General features: G+C 43.0%; 1 protein-coding gene across 1 annotated transcript in view; it reads right to left on the reverse strand.

The window, feature by feature from the left end:
- LOC114567369 (arf-GAP with Rho-GAP domain, ANK repeat and PH domain-containing protein 1) overlaps positions 1-15,359 on the reverse strand; it is a 46,048-nt gene that overhangs the window by 13,205 nt on the left and 17,484 nt on the right. Inside the window, exons 10-21 of the mRNA XM_028596457.1 lie at positions 14,007-14,067; positions 13,795-13,915; positions 12,945-13,209; positions 11,403-11,602; positions 9,813-9,898; positions 8,804-8,983; positions 8,155-8,223; positions 7,802-7,901; positions 4,923-4,979; positions 4,502-4,628; positions 1,960-2,053; positions 1,331-1,532 (exon numbers count right to left, since the gene is read on the reverse strand). Coding sequence (XP_028452258.1) covers positions 1,331-1,532; positions 1,960-2,053; positions 4,502-4,628; positions 4,923-4,979; positions 7,802-7,901; positions 8,155-8,223; positions 8,804-8,983; positions 9,813-9,898; positions 11,403-11,602; positions 12,945-13,209; positions 13,795-13,915; positions 14,007-14,067 — 1,562 coding nt within the window. The remainder of the gene's footprint in view (positions 1-1,330; positions 1,533-1,959; positions 2,054-4,501; positions 4,629-4,922; positions 4,980-7,801; positions 7,902-8,154; positions 8,224-8,803; positions 8,984-9,812; positions 9,899-11,402; positions 11,603-12,944; positions 13,210-13,794; positions 13,916-14,006; positions 14,068-15,359) is intronic.

Below are 15,359 nucleotides of genomic sequence, written 5' to 3' on the forward strand. Positions count from 1 at the left end.
AATGAAAGATGTAATGAAAGATGTAATAGAAGATGTAATAGAAGGATTTAATAGAAGATGTAATAGAAGATGTAATAGAAGATGTAATAGAAAGATTTAATAGAAGATGTAATAGAAGATGTAATAGAAAGATGTAATAGAAGATGTAACAGAAGATGTAATAGAAGGATTTAATAGAAGATGTAATAGATGTAATAGAAAGATGTAATAGAAAGATGTAATAGAAGATGTAATAGAAGATGTAATAGAAAGATTTAATAGAAGATGTAATAGAAAGATGTAATAGAAGGATTTAATAGAAGATGTAATAGAAGATGTAATAGAAAGATGTAATAGAAGATGTAATAGAAAGATGTAATAGAAGATGTAATAGAAGATGTAATAGAAAGATTTAATAGAAGATGTAATAGAAGATGTAATAGAAAGATGTAATGAAAGATGTAATAGAAGATGTAATAGAAGATGTAATAGAAGATGTAATAGAAAGATTTAATAGAAAGATGTAATAGAAAGATAGAAACCAAGGACTCTAAACTATCAACATGTCAGACCACTGTAGAGACCACAGTATTTTCAGGACCAGGAGACTCAGGGAGGAGCTACAGGTGCATCAGGTCCATGAGACTCAACAGTTCTAACCCCCCCCCAACCCCAGACTCTCTTCTACCCACCTGATGTGCAATATTTAATACCATGGAGAATATTGATAACTCTGGAATTGTTGGGTCTTTGTAAATTAAAGAGTGTGGTCTAGACCTACTCTATCTGTAAAGTGTCCTGAGATAACTCGTTATGATTTGATACTATAAATAAAATTGAAATGTGCAATATCTGTATACTGTGCAATATCATTACTCCACACTTTATATAAACCATACTTATTATTTTATTATTTTTTTCACATTAGCGTCTTAGAACTTGTGCACCTTACACCCCCCACCCCCTCTTCTTTCTTTTTGCACTACTTATTTTATTCCACGTGGTTACAAACAAGAGTTTTTACAAAATGTTGAGTCAAAAAGGTTTTTTAAAAAGCCGCAAAAAAAGAGACACGAACATCAAAAGAGTAAAATATAAAGTGTTCATTTCCAATTTCCACCCAGAAGGTAACACAGGGTTAAACATATTTATTCAGCAGCGCTGTCACTGGTTGGCTTTATGATCATAGTTTACTTTGCTTTCCTTTTGTGTTGTTTACATTTTTTCTCAGCTTGTATCTGCAGCCTATGTTTGTTGGGCATTTGATTATTTGGTATTAATGTGATCTGGTTTGTTCCACTTAGATTATTATTATTATTATTATGGGCTGGAGGGAAATGAAGGCTGTTACCGTGGTGAGTGAGCGTGCTCAGATCCATCCTCAGCGCCTGCTGTGTGTCTCTGTTGACGGGATAAACACTGACTCCGTCCTCCCACAGCAACAACCAGGCGTCAGAGTGACTCGAGGCCCCGCCCACCTCAACCACACACACCTTACTGACGGCAGAGGCCCCGCCCACCTCGGCGTAGGACACGCCCCCTGGGAGGATCACCTGGAAACAGAAAGTTAAACTAGAAACCAGAGAACAGAGCCCGTCCCAGAGATAGCTTCATTTCCGTCTCTGAGCAACAGCTGATCTAAATCCTCTGTCAGCAGCTTGGAGAGCTAATCTACGTGTTGGGCCACGGACTAACCGGCAGAGACATGTTGCTATGGTAACGCTAGATTTGGTTTATCAATGGAGTCAGCAAAGCAACAGAGCACAGAGAATAACAGCGGAAATATTTTAGAAAAGTTGGAATATTTGGAGAATATTTAGGTGTGACCTCCGTGTTTAACTTTAAACATTACAGTGTTACATGTTTGCAGATTTCACATCTCTTCACAATTCAAATCCACGGGTCCAGGAAGTGATTGTTGTCGTGGTGATTGGGTGTATACTGTGAACTAGTCCTGGGGTTGTACTCCGACAGGTGTACCTTGAGGATGTGATGCAGGTGAGTCAGCAGCTCCTCCTGGCTGTCAGCAGCACAGACCAGACGATCGCTCAGCGTCACCATCTCAAACTGATGTCTGACCACACACACACACACACACACACACACACACACACACACACACACACACACACACACACACACACACACACACACACACACACACACACACACGTAAGACAACATAGCCAATAAAAATCTAAATAAATCACAAGGGCAAGAATAATACAGAGTAATACAATACATGCTCATTGCATTTATATATATATATATATATATATATATATATATATATATATATATATATATATATATATATATATATATATATATATATATATATATATATATATATCCATTCAGCCCCTTTCTTTTTTTCTTATATTAAACAGCTGTTTTGGATGTATTTGTATCGGCATTAATGTTCAGTATGTTTGTTCACGTATGCACCAACCACCAGTTAATGACTTTGGCAATGAAGGTTTTAGCTGCTTTTAAAAGCATCAACAGAGGCAGCTGCTCTCCTATCATGAAGCCAGTTATTGGAACTGTTTTAATAGGTTTCCTCTGACATCTTCAACATGTTTAACTCTTGTAGGAACTGAGTGGTTGGACTGAGTCTCCCGCTGGGGTTACTAAAGAGTCTGACACTGAATGAAAGTGTTCCTCCCAGCCATCCGATATATCGCTCCTTTGTTCCCAGAGAAGGTTAACGGTTGCAGTTTGATCCCTCCTGTTGTCCTCGGGTCAAATTTGACCCGTTTACAGAAACTTTCTACATCAGAACTATGACAAAAGAATGTTGAAAAAGGTGACAAATGTTGGAAAAAGCTACAAAAATGCAGGAAAAAAATAAAAATCAACAAAACAATTCATTGTCTTTTACACTGAAAAAAGTGAAAAAAGTGACCAAATAAATATATCCAAAAAAGTTCCAAATAAATATATCCAAAAAAGTTCCAAATAAAACATCTAAAACATTGCCAAAGGTGACGAAAACTTGTTTAAAAAAGTGACAAAAAAATTTGAAAAAAGTGAAGAAAAAAACAACATCATCTTAACAAAAACATAATTAAAAAAAAGTGACAAAAACAATTTGTATAGAATACAAAATCGTTGAGAAAAGTACAGAAAAAGAACAACAAAACGTTGAAATTTCGAGCCAGAAAAACACAAAGTTAGAGACGGGAGACACACGAGGGATAAACATGTGGTTAATGTTTGGTTAATGTTTGGTTAATGTTTGGTTAATGTTTGGTTAGGGTTAGACACCAACATGTGTTCCAATGATGACCTGCAGAGACAGAGGAGTGTCCACCAGGGGGAGCTGTTGTCTCACACATCAGTCCATCACACCTGTCTCTGTCTCCTAATACATCCCGTTTGGACACACCTGTCTCTGTCTCTGTGAGCTCCATTGTTCTTCCAGACCTGCTGATGTCACTGTCTAACTTCACATTCTTACTCACGTTAAAGATCAAAAAGATTTCACTCTCGTGTTGACGTCCCGGCGACTGTGCAACTTTGCTTTTCTGTGTAAAAATGTCAACTTTATAATGTTTGGTTGTCTTTTTTGAGACTTTTGTTGCTTTTCCTGATATTTTGGAAATGTTTTCGTCACTTTTTCTGATGTTTTTTCAATTGTTGTTCAAATGCTGTAAAGCTTAATAAAACACAAAAGTTCAATGTAAGTAGTGAGCTGATCATTTCATTTACTTGTGACGAGCGCCGTAGGGAACCAGCCACGTTTTTTCTTTTGACATTTTGGTTAAAAGAAACTCACATTTTTCACAGTGTTTATCCATCCTGTTGTCCTCTGATTTAAAAAAATAATATTTCGGAAAATTGGGTTTTCTTCCAAGCAAATTTTCAGAAAAAACAAACAACCACAACGCTGAAAAAAAATAGTTTAAATTTTGACCCAGATATACTAAACATTGCACGTTGGTCACCGTGAAGACAACATGAGGTTTAAAACAGTAAGAAGAAAAGATCTCAGACAGATGTTCTGGTCTGAGTGTAGAAGAAGAAAAGATCCCAGACAGATGTTCTGGTCTGAGTGTAGAAGAAGAAAAGATCCCAGACAGATGTTCTGGTCTGAGTGTAGAAGAAGAAAAGATCCCAGACAGATGTTCTGGTCTGAGTGTAGAAGAAGAAAAGATCCCAGACAGATGTTCTGGTCTGAGTGTAGAAGAAGAAAAGATCCCAGACAGATGTTCTGGTCCGAGTGTAGAAGAAGAAAAGATCCCAGACAGATGTTCTGGTCTGAGTGTAGAAGAAGAAAAAGATCCCAGACAGATGTTCTGGTCTGAGTGTAGAAGAAGAAAAGATCCCAGACAGATGTTCTGGTCTGAGTGTAGAAGAAGAAAAGATCCCAGACAGATGTTCTGGTCCGAGTGTAGAAGAAGAAAAGATCCCAGACAGATGTTCTGGTCCGAGTGTAGAAGAAGAAAAGATCCCAGACAGATGTTCTGGTCCGAGTGTAGAAGAAGAAAAGATCCCAGACAGATGTTCTGGTTCTTACCCGTCCTTCAGAAACACGGAGAGAACCTCCCGCAGGTCCAGCACGTCACACGCTGCCGATGTGTTTTCTAACGAGAAGAGAAAACGATCTTCCTCCAGTTTACCATGAAGCTCCTCGTCTTCCTCACCTGGAACACACACACACACACACACACACACAGACACAGACACACACACACACAGACACAGACACAGACACACACACACAGACACACAGACACAGACACAGACACAGACACACACACACACACACACAGACACACACACACACACACACACACACACACACACACACACACACACACACACACACACACACACACACACAGACACAGACACAATGACATGGGAGCTTTAGAGACGGTTTAGAAAGTCCAGCAGGAGTCCCACAGACTGAAACCCCACCAGGTGATTCAGCCTACCTGAGCGAGTGGAATCACGTCTCCTATTGGCTGACTGGGGCAGGTGAGGCGGGACGTCTGAATGAAAACAAAGAAACAAAGAGCAGAATTAAGAATCCCAGCCAGGTGAGTTAGTTCTTCTTTAACAGTGCTCTCCTTGGAGGACATGTAACACCGTTTTAACACATCGTTAATAAGGTTTTTAAATAGTTAAAGAGAAAACATTGGGACATGTTTTAAAATCAGTCACTTCAAACTCCTCCGATGAGACCAACGTTACGGACCGAGGTCCAGAAAAGTCGGTCCACTTCTAAAAGTGACGTTTGGGTTCCCAGGAACTCCGGTTCCAGGTGGACCTTAACTGCCGAAACCATCACAAGGATCATACTACCTTCCCGTCGGGGGGTTCCAGGTGGACCTTAACTGCTGAAACCATCACAAGGAGATCATACTACCTTCTCGGGGGGGTGGGGAGGGGGGTTCCAGGTGGACCTGTACTGCTGAAACCATCACAAGGAGATCATACTACCTTCTCGTCGGGGGGGGGTCCAGGTGGACCTTAACTGCCGAAACCATCACAAGGATCATACTACCTTCCCGTCGGAGGGGGGGGTTCAGGTGGACCTTAACTGCTGAAACCATCACAAGGGTCATACTACCTTCCCGTCGGGGGGGGGGGTTTCAGGTGGACCTTAACTGCTGAAACCATCACAAGGAGATCATACTACCTTCTCGTCGGGGGGGGGGGTTCCAGGTGGACCTTAACTGCTGAAACCATCACAAGGGTCATACTACCTTCCCGTCGGGGGGGGGGGTTCCAGGTGGACCTGTACTGCTGAAACCATCACAAGGAGATCATACTACCTTCTCGTCGGGGGTTTCCAGGTGGACCTTAACTGCTGAAACCATCACAAGGAGATCATACTACCTTCTCGCCGGGGGTTTCAGGTGGACCTTAACTGCTGAAACCATCACAAGGATCATACTACCTTCCCGTCGGGGGGTTCAGGTGGACCTTAACTGCTGAAACCATCACAAGGAGATCATACTACCTTCTCGTCAAGGGGGGGGGGGTTCCAGGATTTTATTTTTCATCATCATTTTCTTAGTTATTTTTAGATTTTAGAACATACAGAACAAACAAATACAATCAAACAAGAACCAACATGTGTGTGTGTGTGTTACCTGTGTGTGTGTGTGTGTGTTACCTGTGTGTGTGTGTGTGTGTTACCTGTGTGTGTGTGTGTTACCTGTGTGTGTGTGTGTGTGTGTGTGTGTGTGTTACCTGTGTGTGTGTGTGTGTGTGTGTGTGTGTGTGTGTGTGTGTGTGTGTGTGTGTGTACCTGTGTGTGTGTGTGTGTGTGTGTGTGTGTTGTGTTACCTGTGTGTGTGTGTGTGTGTGTACCTGTGTGTGTGTGTGTGTGTGTGTGTGTGTGTGTGTTAACTGTGTGTGTGTGTGTGTGTGTTACCTGTGTGTGTGTGTGTGTGTGTGTTACCTGAGTGTGTGTGTGTGTGTGTTACCTGAGTGTGTGTGTTACCTGTGTGTGTGTTACCTGAGTGTGTGTGTGTTACCTGTGTGTGTGTTACCTGTGTGTGTGTGTGTGTTACCTGTGTGTGTGTTACCTGTGTGTGTGTGTGTGTTACCTGAGTGTGTGTTACCTGTGTGTGTGTTACGTGAGTGTGTGTTACCTGAGTGTGTGTTACCTGAGTGTGTGTTACCTGTGTGTGTGTTACCTGTGTGTGTGTTACCTGAGTGTGTGTGTGTTACCTGTGTGTGTGTGTGTGTGTGTGTTACCTGTGTGTGTGTGTGTGTGTGTGTGTACCTGTGTGTGTGTGTGTGTGTGTGTTACCTGTGTGTGTGTGTGTGTGTGTTACCTGTGTGTGTGTGTGTGTGTGTGTGTACCTGTGTGTGTGTGTGTGTGTGTGTGTTACCTGTGTGTGTGTGTGTGTGTGTGTGTGTGTGTGTGTGTGTGTGTGTGTGTACCTGTGTGTGTGTGTGTTACCTGTGTGTGTGTGTGTGTGTGTGTGTGTGTGTGTGTGTGTGTGTGTGTGTGTGTGTGTGTGTGTGTGTGTGTGTGTGTGTGTGTGTGTGTGTGTGTGTGTGTGTGTGTGTGTGTGTGTGTGTGTGTGTTACCTGTGTGTGTGTGTGTGTGTGTTACCTGTGTGTGTGTGTGTGTGTGTGTTACCTGTGTGTGTGTGTGTGTGTGTTACCTGTGTGTGTGTGTGTGTGTGTTACCTGTGTGTGTGTGTGTGTGTGTGTGTACCTGTGTGTGTGTGTGTGTGTGTGTGTGTGACCTGTGTGTGTTACCTGAGTGTGTGTGTGTGTGTGTTACCTGAGTGTGTGTGTGTGTTACCTGTGTGTGTTACCTGTGTGTGTGTTTACCTGTGTGTGTGTACCTGTGTGTGTTACCTGTGTGTGTGTTACCTGTGTGTGTGTTACCTGAGTGTGTGTGTGTTTGTTACCTGTGTGTGTGTGTGTGTGTGTGTTACCTGTGTGTGTGTGTGTGTGTGTGTGTGTGTGTGTGTTACCTGTGTGTGTGTGTGTGTTGTGTACCTGTGTGTGTGTGTGTGTGTGTGTGTGTGTGTGTGTGTGTGTGTGTGTGTGTGTGTGTGTGTGTGTGTGTGTGTGTGTGTGTGTGTGTGTGTGTGTACCTGTGTGTGTGTGTGTGTTACCTGTGTGTGTGTGTGTGTGTGTGTGTGTGTGTGTGTGTGTGTGTGTGTGTGTGTGTGTGTGTGTGTGTGTGTGTGTGTGTGTGTGTGTTACCTGTGTGTGTGTGTGTGTGTTACCTGTGTGTGTGTGTGTTACCTGTGTGTGTGTGTGTGTGTGTGTTACCTGTGTGTGTGTGTGTGTGTGTGTGTGTGTGTGTGTGTGTGTGTGTGTGTGTGTGTGTGTGTGTGTCCTGTGTACTCGTTGAGGCGCAGCAGCTCCGTCTGCAGGGCCTGTCCGGCCCTCTCAGCCAGCAGGATGGGGGAGGGGCTCTGGAGGTCTGTCTGACACACCTGGGGGATTTTAAGGGAAGAAACGAGTCAGACTTTTTGTAGACTTGATCTGCAGGTTCAGAGATGTCATTTCAACCTTTTATAACTTCATTTATACAAATCACAAACCATATTAAGATAACATAATAAATCCGTGTGTGTGTGTGTGTGTGTGTGTGTGTGTGTGTGTGTGTGTGTGTGTGTGTGATTAATCATTAATGATCTGAGGGAGATTATTGGAGTTATTAAGGGTCAAAGTGTAAAACCATCAAACCTTTGCTCCTGAGCAGATCAGAGACATCGTCTCCTCTATGTCCTCTCCACACACCACCTGACGCAGCCTCTGAAAACACACACACACACACACACACACACACACACACACACATTTAACTAAACTACTTGTAAAGTAGTGACTCTGAAATCCTTTTATTTTATTCTGACTTCTGATATGTTTGTTGATGCTTACGTAGATGGAATAATGTCTTGTGACCACTAAGGTAGGGTTAGGGTCAGTAGGGTTGTAAATGTTATTGTATAACATGTTTCCTTTTTCATCAAAAACAATATGAGAGTATATATAATGTATCTATATTGTGTATTATTTGCTAGTGTCTGGACCCTCTGCATTAGGTCTTAGGATGTGTAAATCCTTGATATAATTAACCCATGAACTGTGTAGAGTAGTTATAGTATTACTATGAAAATCCTTGATATAATTAACCCATGAACTGTGTAGAATAGTTATAGTATTACTATGAAAATCCTTGATATAATTAACCCATGAACTGTGTAGAATAGTTATAGTATTACTATGTAAATCCTTGATATAATTAACCCATGAACTGTGTAGAGTAGTTATAGTATTACTATGTAAATCCTTGATATAATTAACCCATGAACTGTGAAGACTTGAGTCAGACCTGATCCAGATCTTGTGACGAGGTCAGAGGGTGGACCCGTCTGTAGCGCCCCCTGCTGTATTTATCCTGGATGAACTTTGACCTCTCCTCATCCGACGACTCGGGGCGCAGCTGCTCCGCAGCCGGCACTGCCGGAGCCCACACCTGATTGGCCAGACGGTTACCGTAGCGAAGAAACAGCTGGGAGAGGAACAGGTGAGAGGTCAGGTATGAATGGTTTAGCCCCGACAAACGTAGAAACATGTTTATTTATTTATTTATATTCCTGTCGTCCTCAGGTCTAATCTCACCCATTTTCTAAATGTTTCTATATCACAAATGTGTGTTTCTTTCAACCACATTGTCAAAACAATAACGTGGATGGTTCCGTACAACGCTCTTCACAAATAAAATCAATGATCAGCTCATTACTTTAATTGAATTTGGCCATTTTATTACATTGTAAAGCATTGGAAAAACAAGAGATAAAAGAACATTGAAAAAAATGACAAATGTCAGAAGAAGTGGCCGGGTTGGTTCAGTGGTAGAGTAGGCACACATACACGGAGAGGTTTATGCCTCGACGAAGAGGTCCAGGGTTCGAATTTTTGGGTTTCTTTAAACCAAATTGTCAAAAAAAATAACGTGGATGGTTCCCTACGACACTCTTCACAAATAAAATAAATGATCAGTTCACTACTTTCATTGAAATTGGGCATTTTATTCAATTATATAGCATTTTAATCCGTTAGTTTTATGAAAGAACATAGAAAAAAGTGACAAAAATATTGGAGAAGCTTCAAAAGCGGCGGGGAAAAAAAACAAAGAAACGTCAAAGTGCAGAAAAAAAAAAAAATCCACAAAAAAGTGGAAAAGGTGACAAATGTTGAAAAGACAACCAAAATATTGAATAAAAAAAAAAAAAAGATATCGTCAGGAAGGCAACACAAGGGTTAAACTGAAAAGGTAGAGCGTTGAACACCCTGCTGTGTCCATTCATGTATGAGTGGTTCAGTCCACCCCCCCTCACCTGTAGCAGTGGTTCAGTCCAGATCTTGTTGTCCATCTTCAGACTGCGTACCTTGGACAGGCTGCTGCCCAGAGCTCGATGCTGACCTGAGAACACAGGGAGCATCCTCCATTAAACCAATGATCATCTCCAGGGATTCCTTCAGGATCAATCACTTTGACTTGTACTGCTGGGATACAATTTAAGGTCTGCCAGTTTCAGAGTTCATTCCCAAAAACAAAACATTTCCTCTGAACATGATGCAGGCAGAGATTACGTTTGACATCACTGGAAAATATGTTAATGATATATTAGTCTCCCTTTGACAGACCCTGGCTAGTCCACACAGCATTCCTGGATGGGAGAACAACGTGCTCTGGTTTATTGGCATTTCTTTAAACCAATCACAATCATTGTGGGCGGGGCTAAGCTCCGGACGGAGCCACGGCGCCTCTGCTAAATAGTCTCAGGAAGGAACTGGTTCTGGTGGAACATGTGGACCTTCAGAAGTAGTTTTAGTCGTGGAACAGAAAACTCTGATTGGACAGATAGTCTAGCTAGCTGTTAGACAGACAGACAGACAGACAGACAGATAGTCTAGCTAGCTGTTAGACAGACAGACAGACAGACAGATAGTCTAGCTAGCTGTTAGACAGACAGACAGATAGTCTAGCTAGCTGTTAGACAGACAGACAGACAGACAGATAGTCTAGCTAGCTGTCTGGATTTACCCTGCAGAGATCTGAGGAGCAGTTAACCATAGTCCTCACAGATCCACCGGAGGTTAGAACCCCGACACAGAGACAGAGGAAGGGGACAGACATCTGGCTGAAATGAGTGAAATCCGGCAGAATTTCTGTCTAAAACTGAGCAATCCCAGAAGTGGAACATCGAGGATATACAGTGGCTTGCATAAGTTTATGAAAAAAAATCATCTTTTGGAAATTGATCTTAATGCCTTAATTAAAAACAATTAGGAAAAATCCAGCTTTTAAGGACTCCAATTTCCTTTGTGAATGAATAACGTATTGTAAATAAATGAATGTTCTTCCTTAAAATACAAGGGACATAAGTCAGTCCACCCCATGTTAGATTCCCATAGAGGCAGGCACATTTTTATTATAAAGGACAGTTATTTCATGGATCCAGGATATTATGCATCCTGATAAAGTTCCCTTGGCCTTTGGAATTAAAATAGACCCCCCATCATCACATACCCTTCACCATACCCCCCATCATCACATACCCTTCACCATACCCCCACATCATCACATACCCTTCACCATACCCCCACATCATCACATACCCTTCACCATACCCACCCACCCCCCATCATCACATACCCTTCACCATACCTAGAGATTGGCATGAGGTACTTTCCATAAGATCATCTCTCAATGCAAATCAGACCAGCTATTAGACTAACTGAAATACAACCATACCAATCTCTAGGTATCTAGGTAAGTTTTTTATTCCTGTTTTTAGTCAACTTTAGCATGGATGTGTAAACTTTTGCAAGCCACTGTAGACTAATGATATATAAACCTGATTTCTCAGAGACAGGGCTGTACGCATGGCATGAACATCGGATTAGCATCCGTTAGCTCGTACCTGCACAGGCCTGACAGATGACCAGCAGCAGGTTGACCGACGCCCACTCAGGATTGGCCGAGCCGCAGTCTCCACACACTTTGTTGTCAGGATTTTCCCAGAGACGCAGCGCCACCTGGCTGCTGGACAGAGCGCCGCAGATAGACGCAGATAGAGTATCCACCCAGAGGGACTGATCCTTCGACGAATCAACAGACAGACTGCAGGCAGGGGGCGGGGCCACAGAGAGACAGAGGGCGAACAAAAGGAGAAGGGTGAATGTCAGGATTTAATATTAAGACAGAAAACATCTAACTCTGCGCTCTTTTTATTGACTTGTATTGAGGGTCAAGAACCCAGAACATAAGTCTTTATAAGCTGCCGAAACAAAACAGAGCTTTTATACACACTACACTAACGTTATGTCTGACATTACGTTTGCAGCAAACATTTAGTTGCCAGTTCAAATCTCAAAATGTCAGTTTAAGGCTAACTATATTTCTGTAGGTTAAGCTAAAACATTTAGTTATCAAATCACATGAAAAAGGAGAGTAAAAGGTAACATAACGTGACAAAATCATGGAAAAAGGCATAAAAAAAAAGGTAGCAAAAAATGTGATAAAAAAAAGCTTCAAATAAGGCGATGCAAAGTTTGTGTCAAGAAAACAGCGTCAGAAACTGTCAAAAAAGATGAGGAAAAAAGGCAGACAGGTATGTACTTGAAGGTCTTGTATGGAGTGATAAGAGTAGACAGACAGGTACGTACTTGAAGGTCTTGTATGGAGTGATAGGAGTAGACAGACAGGTACGTACTTGAAGGTCTTGTATGGAGTGATAGGAGTAGACAGACAGGTACGTACTTGAAGGTCTTGTATGGAGTGATAAGAGTAGACAGACAGGTACGTACTTGAAGGTCTTGTATGGAGTGATAAGAGTAGACAGACAGGTACGTACTTGAAGCTCTTGTATGGAGTGATAAGAGTAGACAGACAGGTACGTACTTGAAGCTCGTGTATGGAGTGATAAGAGTAGACAGACAGGTACGTACATGAAGCTCTTGTATGGAGTGATAGGAGTAGACAGACAGGTACATACTTGAAGCTCTTGTATGGAGTGATATGAGTAGACAGACAGGTACGTACTTGAAGCTCTTGTATGGAGTGATAGGAGTAGACAGACAGGTACGTAATTGAAGCTCTTGTATGGAGTGATAGGAGTAGACAGACAGGTACGTACTTGAAGCTCTTGTATGGAGTGATAGGAGTAGACAGACAGGTACGTACTTGAAGCTCTTGTATGGAGTGATAGGAGTAGACAGACAGGTACGTACTTGAAGCCTTGTATGGAGGATAAGAGTAGACAGACAGGTACGTACTTGAAGCTCTTGTATGGAGTGATAGGAGTAGACAGACAGGTACGTACTTGAAGCTCTTGTATGGAGTGATAGGAGTAGACAGACAGGTACGTACTTGAAGCTCTTGTATGGAGTGATAAGAGTAGACAGACAGGTACGTACTTGAAGCTCTTGTATGGAGTGATAGGAGTAGACAGACAGGTACGTACTTGAAGCTCTTGTATGGAGTGATGAGGCTAAACGAGTGTTTCCCCGCTGGTTTGACCGAGGCTACGTTCAGGGGGACGGAGAAGGAGGCGATGCCCAGCTGGAAGCTCTCCTTGTTGGGGTAAATCCAGAGGTCGTGATCCCAGAGGGCGGCGTAGGCACGGCTCCGTGGCTCCTTGATGGTGATTGGTCCGTGGAATACTGGAGGGGCGGGGCTTGGCTTACCTCGACAAGCCAGCAGAGACGTGACCCAACCTTCATGAACCTCTGAGACGACAAAAAGATAAAGAAGTACGAGACAAAGGCTGAGTTCCACGTCTCAAACTTACCGAGATCTGGAACTCATTGGCATAATGCAGACGACTTATTGGGACATACGAAATCTGTTTCTGGCATCCCAAACAGTTTGGTAGTGTGGGTACTGGACGGCAGGGCAGTTACACCCTAAAATAACAGTCGACTGAACTTCCTGTTCTGTGGCATCTGCAATTAATCTCTGCTTTCAGTTAGAGGGTGACACAGGAATCAATTCGCTCCCACCCCACGAAAATACTCCTGTCATATCCCGATCACGTGAAATGCCTCGCAATCTTTGGGCGCACTCACCACATTGCCCTCTCCGGCTCCGTCCCGCTCCCATTGATTTCTATTCTCTATGCCGTCCCTATCACGTTACCAACAGTGAAATTGACTCCCGTACCGCGGGACCCGAAAAATAGTCACCCTCTACTTTCAGCTCATTCAAACACGTCTTTCCAGTCCAGTCAGACAACTAGGAAACAACAGGGTGGTGTAGTGTTCTGATACTGTCCCAGAGCTGGCCCATTAAAGTCCAGAAGATAGTGTTCTTACCATCGTTATGAGCCACGAAGTCATAATGTTTCTTCTTGAAGTAAACAGAGAATCTGCATTTGTCTTGTTTCTTCACCTTGGTGATACTGGAGACATGAAAGAGCACCTCACTGAACTGGTCCTGACGAACAAAACAAACACACCCATGACTGACTGACAGACAGGTTTACATACACATACATAAAGACAGATGTAGAGAGACGCTGACTTACGGTGCGTTTCTTCCACAGAGACATCAGCTGTCCATCCAACGTCGCCCATAAAACATTGTGTCTGTTAAAGAAACATGTAAATGTGCCAGATTTAGCCATGCAGGCTAATTCTCATCTACAGTCCCTAGCAAGTTGATTGTTTTAAAAAGAAAACATTACATTTGTTTTTTCATTCAGACAAAATAAGAGCTTACTCTAGCAACGTAACATGCTAAATAATAGTTAGTCATAATTAGGAGCATGAATTAGTCAAGTGCACTTGCAGTTCATCTTTCAGCAACACACAGGGCCCTATCCTGCACCCAGCACAGCACAAAGCCCGACCCAAGGGTCTTTGCTACTTTAAGACCGACGCAGTTGTTAGTTTCCTGTCCAGTGCCCATTTCGTTTGAATAGTAAATGCACCTGCGCCCATCTGTGGCCCATGGGTGTGCTGGTCTTACAGGGAGGTGTGTTCAGGTGCATTCTGGGTGTGCTGGTCTTACAGGGAGGTGTGTTCAGGTGCATTCAGGTGCATTCTGGGTGTGCTGGTCTTACAGGGAGGTGTGTTCAGGTGCATTCTGGGTGTGCTGGTCTTACAGGGAGGTGTGTTCAGGTGCATTCTGGGTGTGCTGGTCTTACAGGGAGGTGTGTTCAGGTGCATTCTGGGCGTGCTGGTCTTACAGGGAGGTGTGTTCAGGTGCATTCTGGGTGTGCTGGTCTTACAGGGAGGTGTGTTCAGGTGCATTCTGGGCGTGCTGGTCTTACAGGGAGGTGTGTTCAGGTGCATTCTGGGCGTGGTGGTCTTACAGGGAGGTGTGTTCAGGTGCATTCTGGGAGTATTGCTATCTTTAGGCAGTGAGGAGCGATCGCACCATTGATCAACAAAAACCAGGTCTAAAGTCAATAACGCAGCATTCCAGTGTTATTTTAACAGAGCATTAGTAAAATGAACCTAGGTTCGTGCACACTATGCTTGTTACACACACAGGGAAGCACAGCAACACACAAACACACACAAACACACACACACACACACACACACACACACACACACACACACACACACACACACACACACACACACACACACACACACACACACACACACACAACGGTGTAAATCCTCCATCATCACAGCAATGCTCCAAGGTCCAAACGCACCTGGCTTTTAAAGGGAATGGGAGATGATCTCTGATTGGTTGATTGCATGTTACGCCCAAAACACACCTCTGATTAATGAAGACACTAAGGACAACCCTTTAGGACCAGCAAAAGTGGATTTGGACATGCCCTAAACACACCTGTGCCAAGCGCTTCACGCCATGCACTTAGATCGTTAAAATAGGGCCCATAGTGTGTTTATTGATCGAC

Source organism: Perca flavescens, chromosome 13, assembly GCF_004354835.1.
Source record: "Perca flavescens isolate YP-PL-M2 chromosome 13, PFLA_1.0, whole genome shotgun sequence".
Taxonomy (NCBI): Eukaryota; Metazoa; Chordata; class Actinopteri; order Perciformes; family Percidae; genus Perca; species Perca flavescens.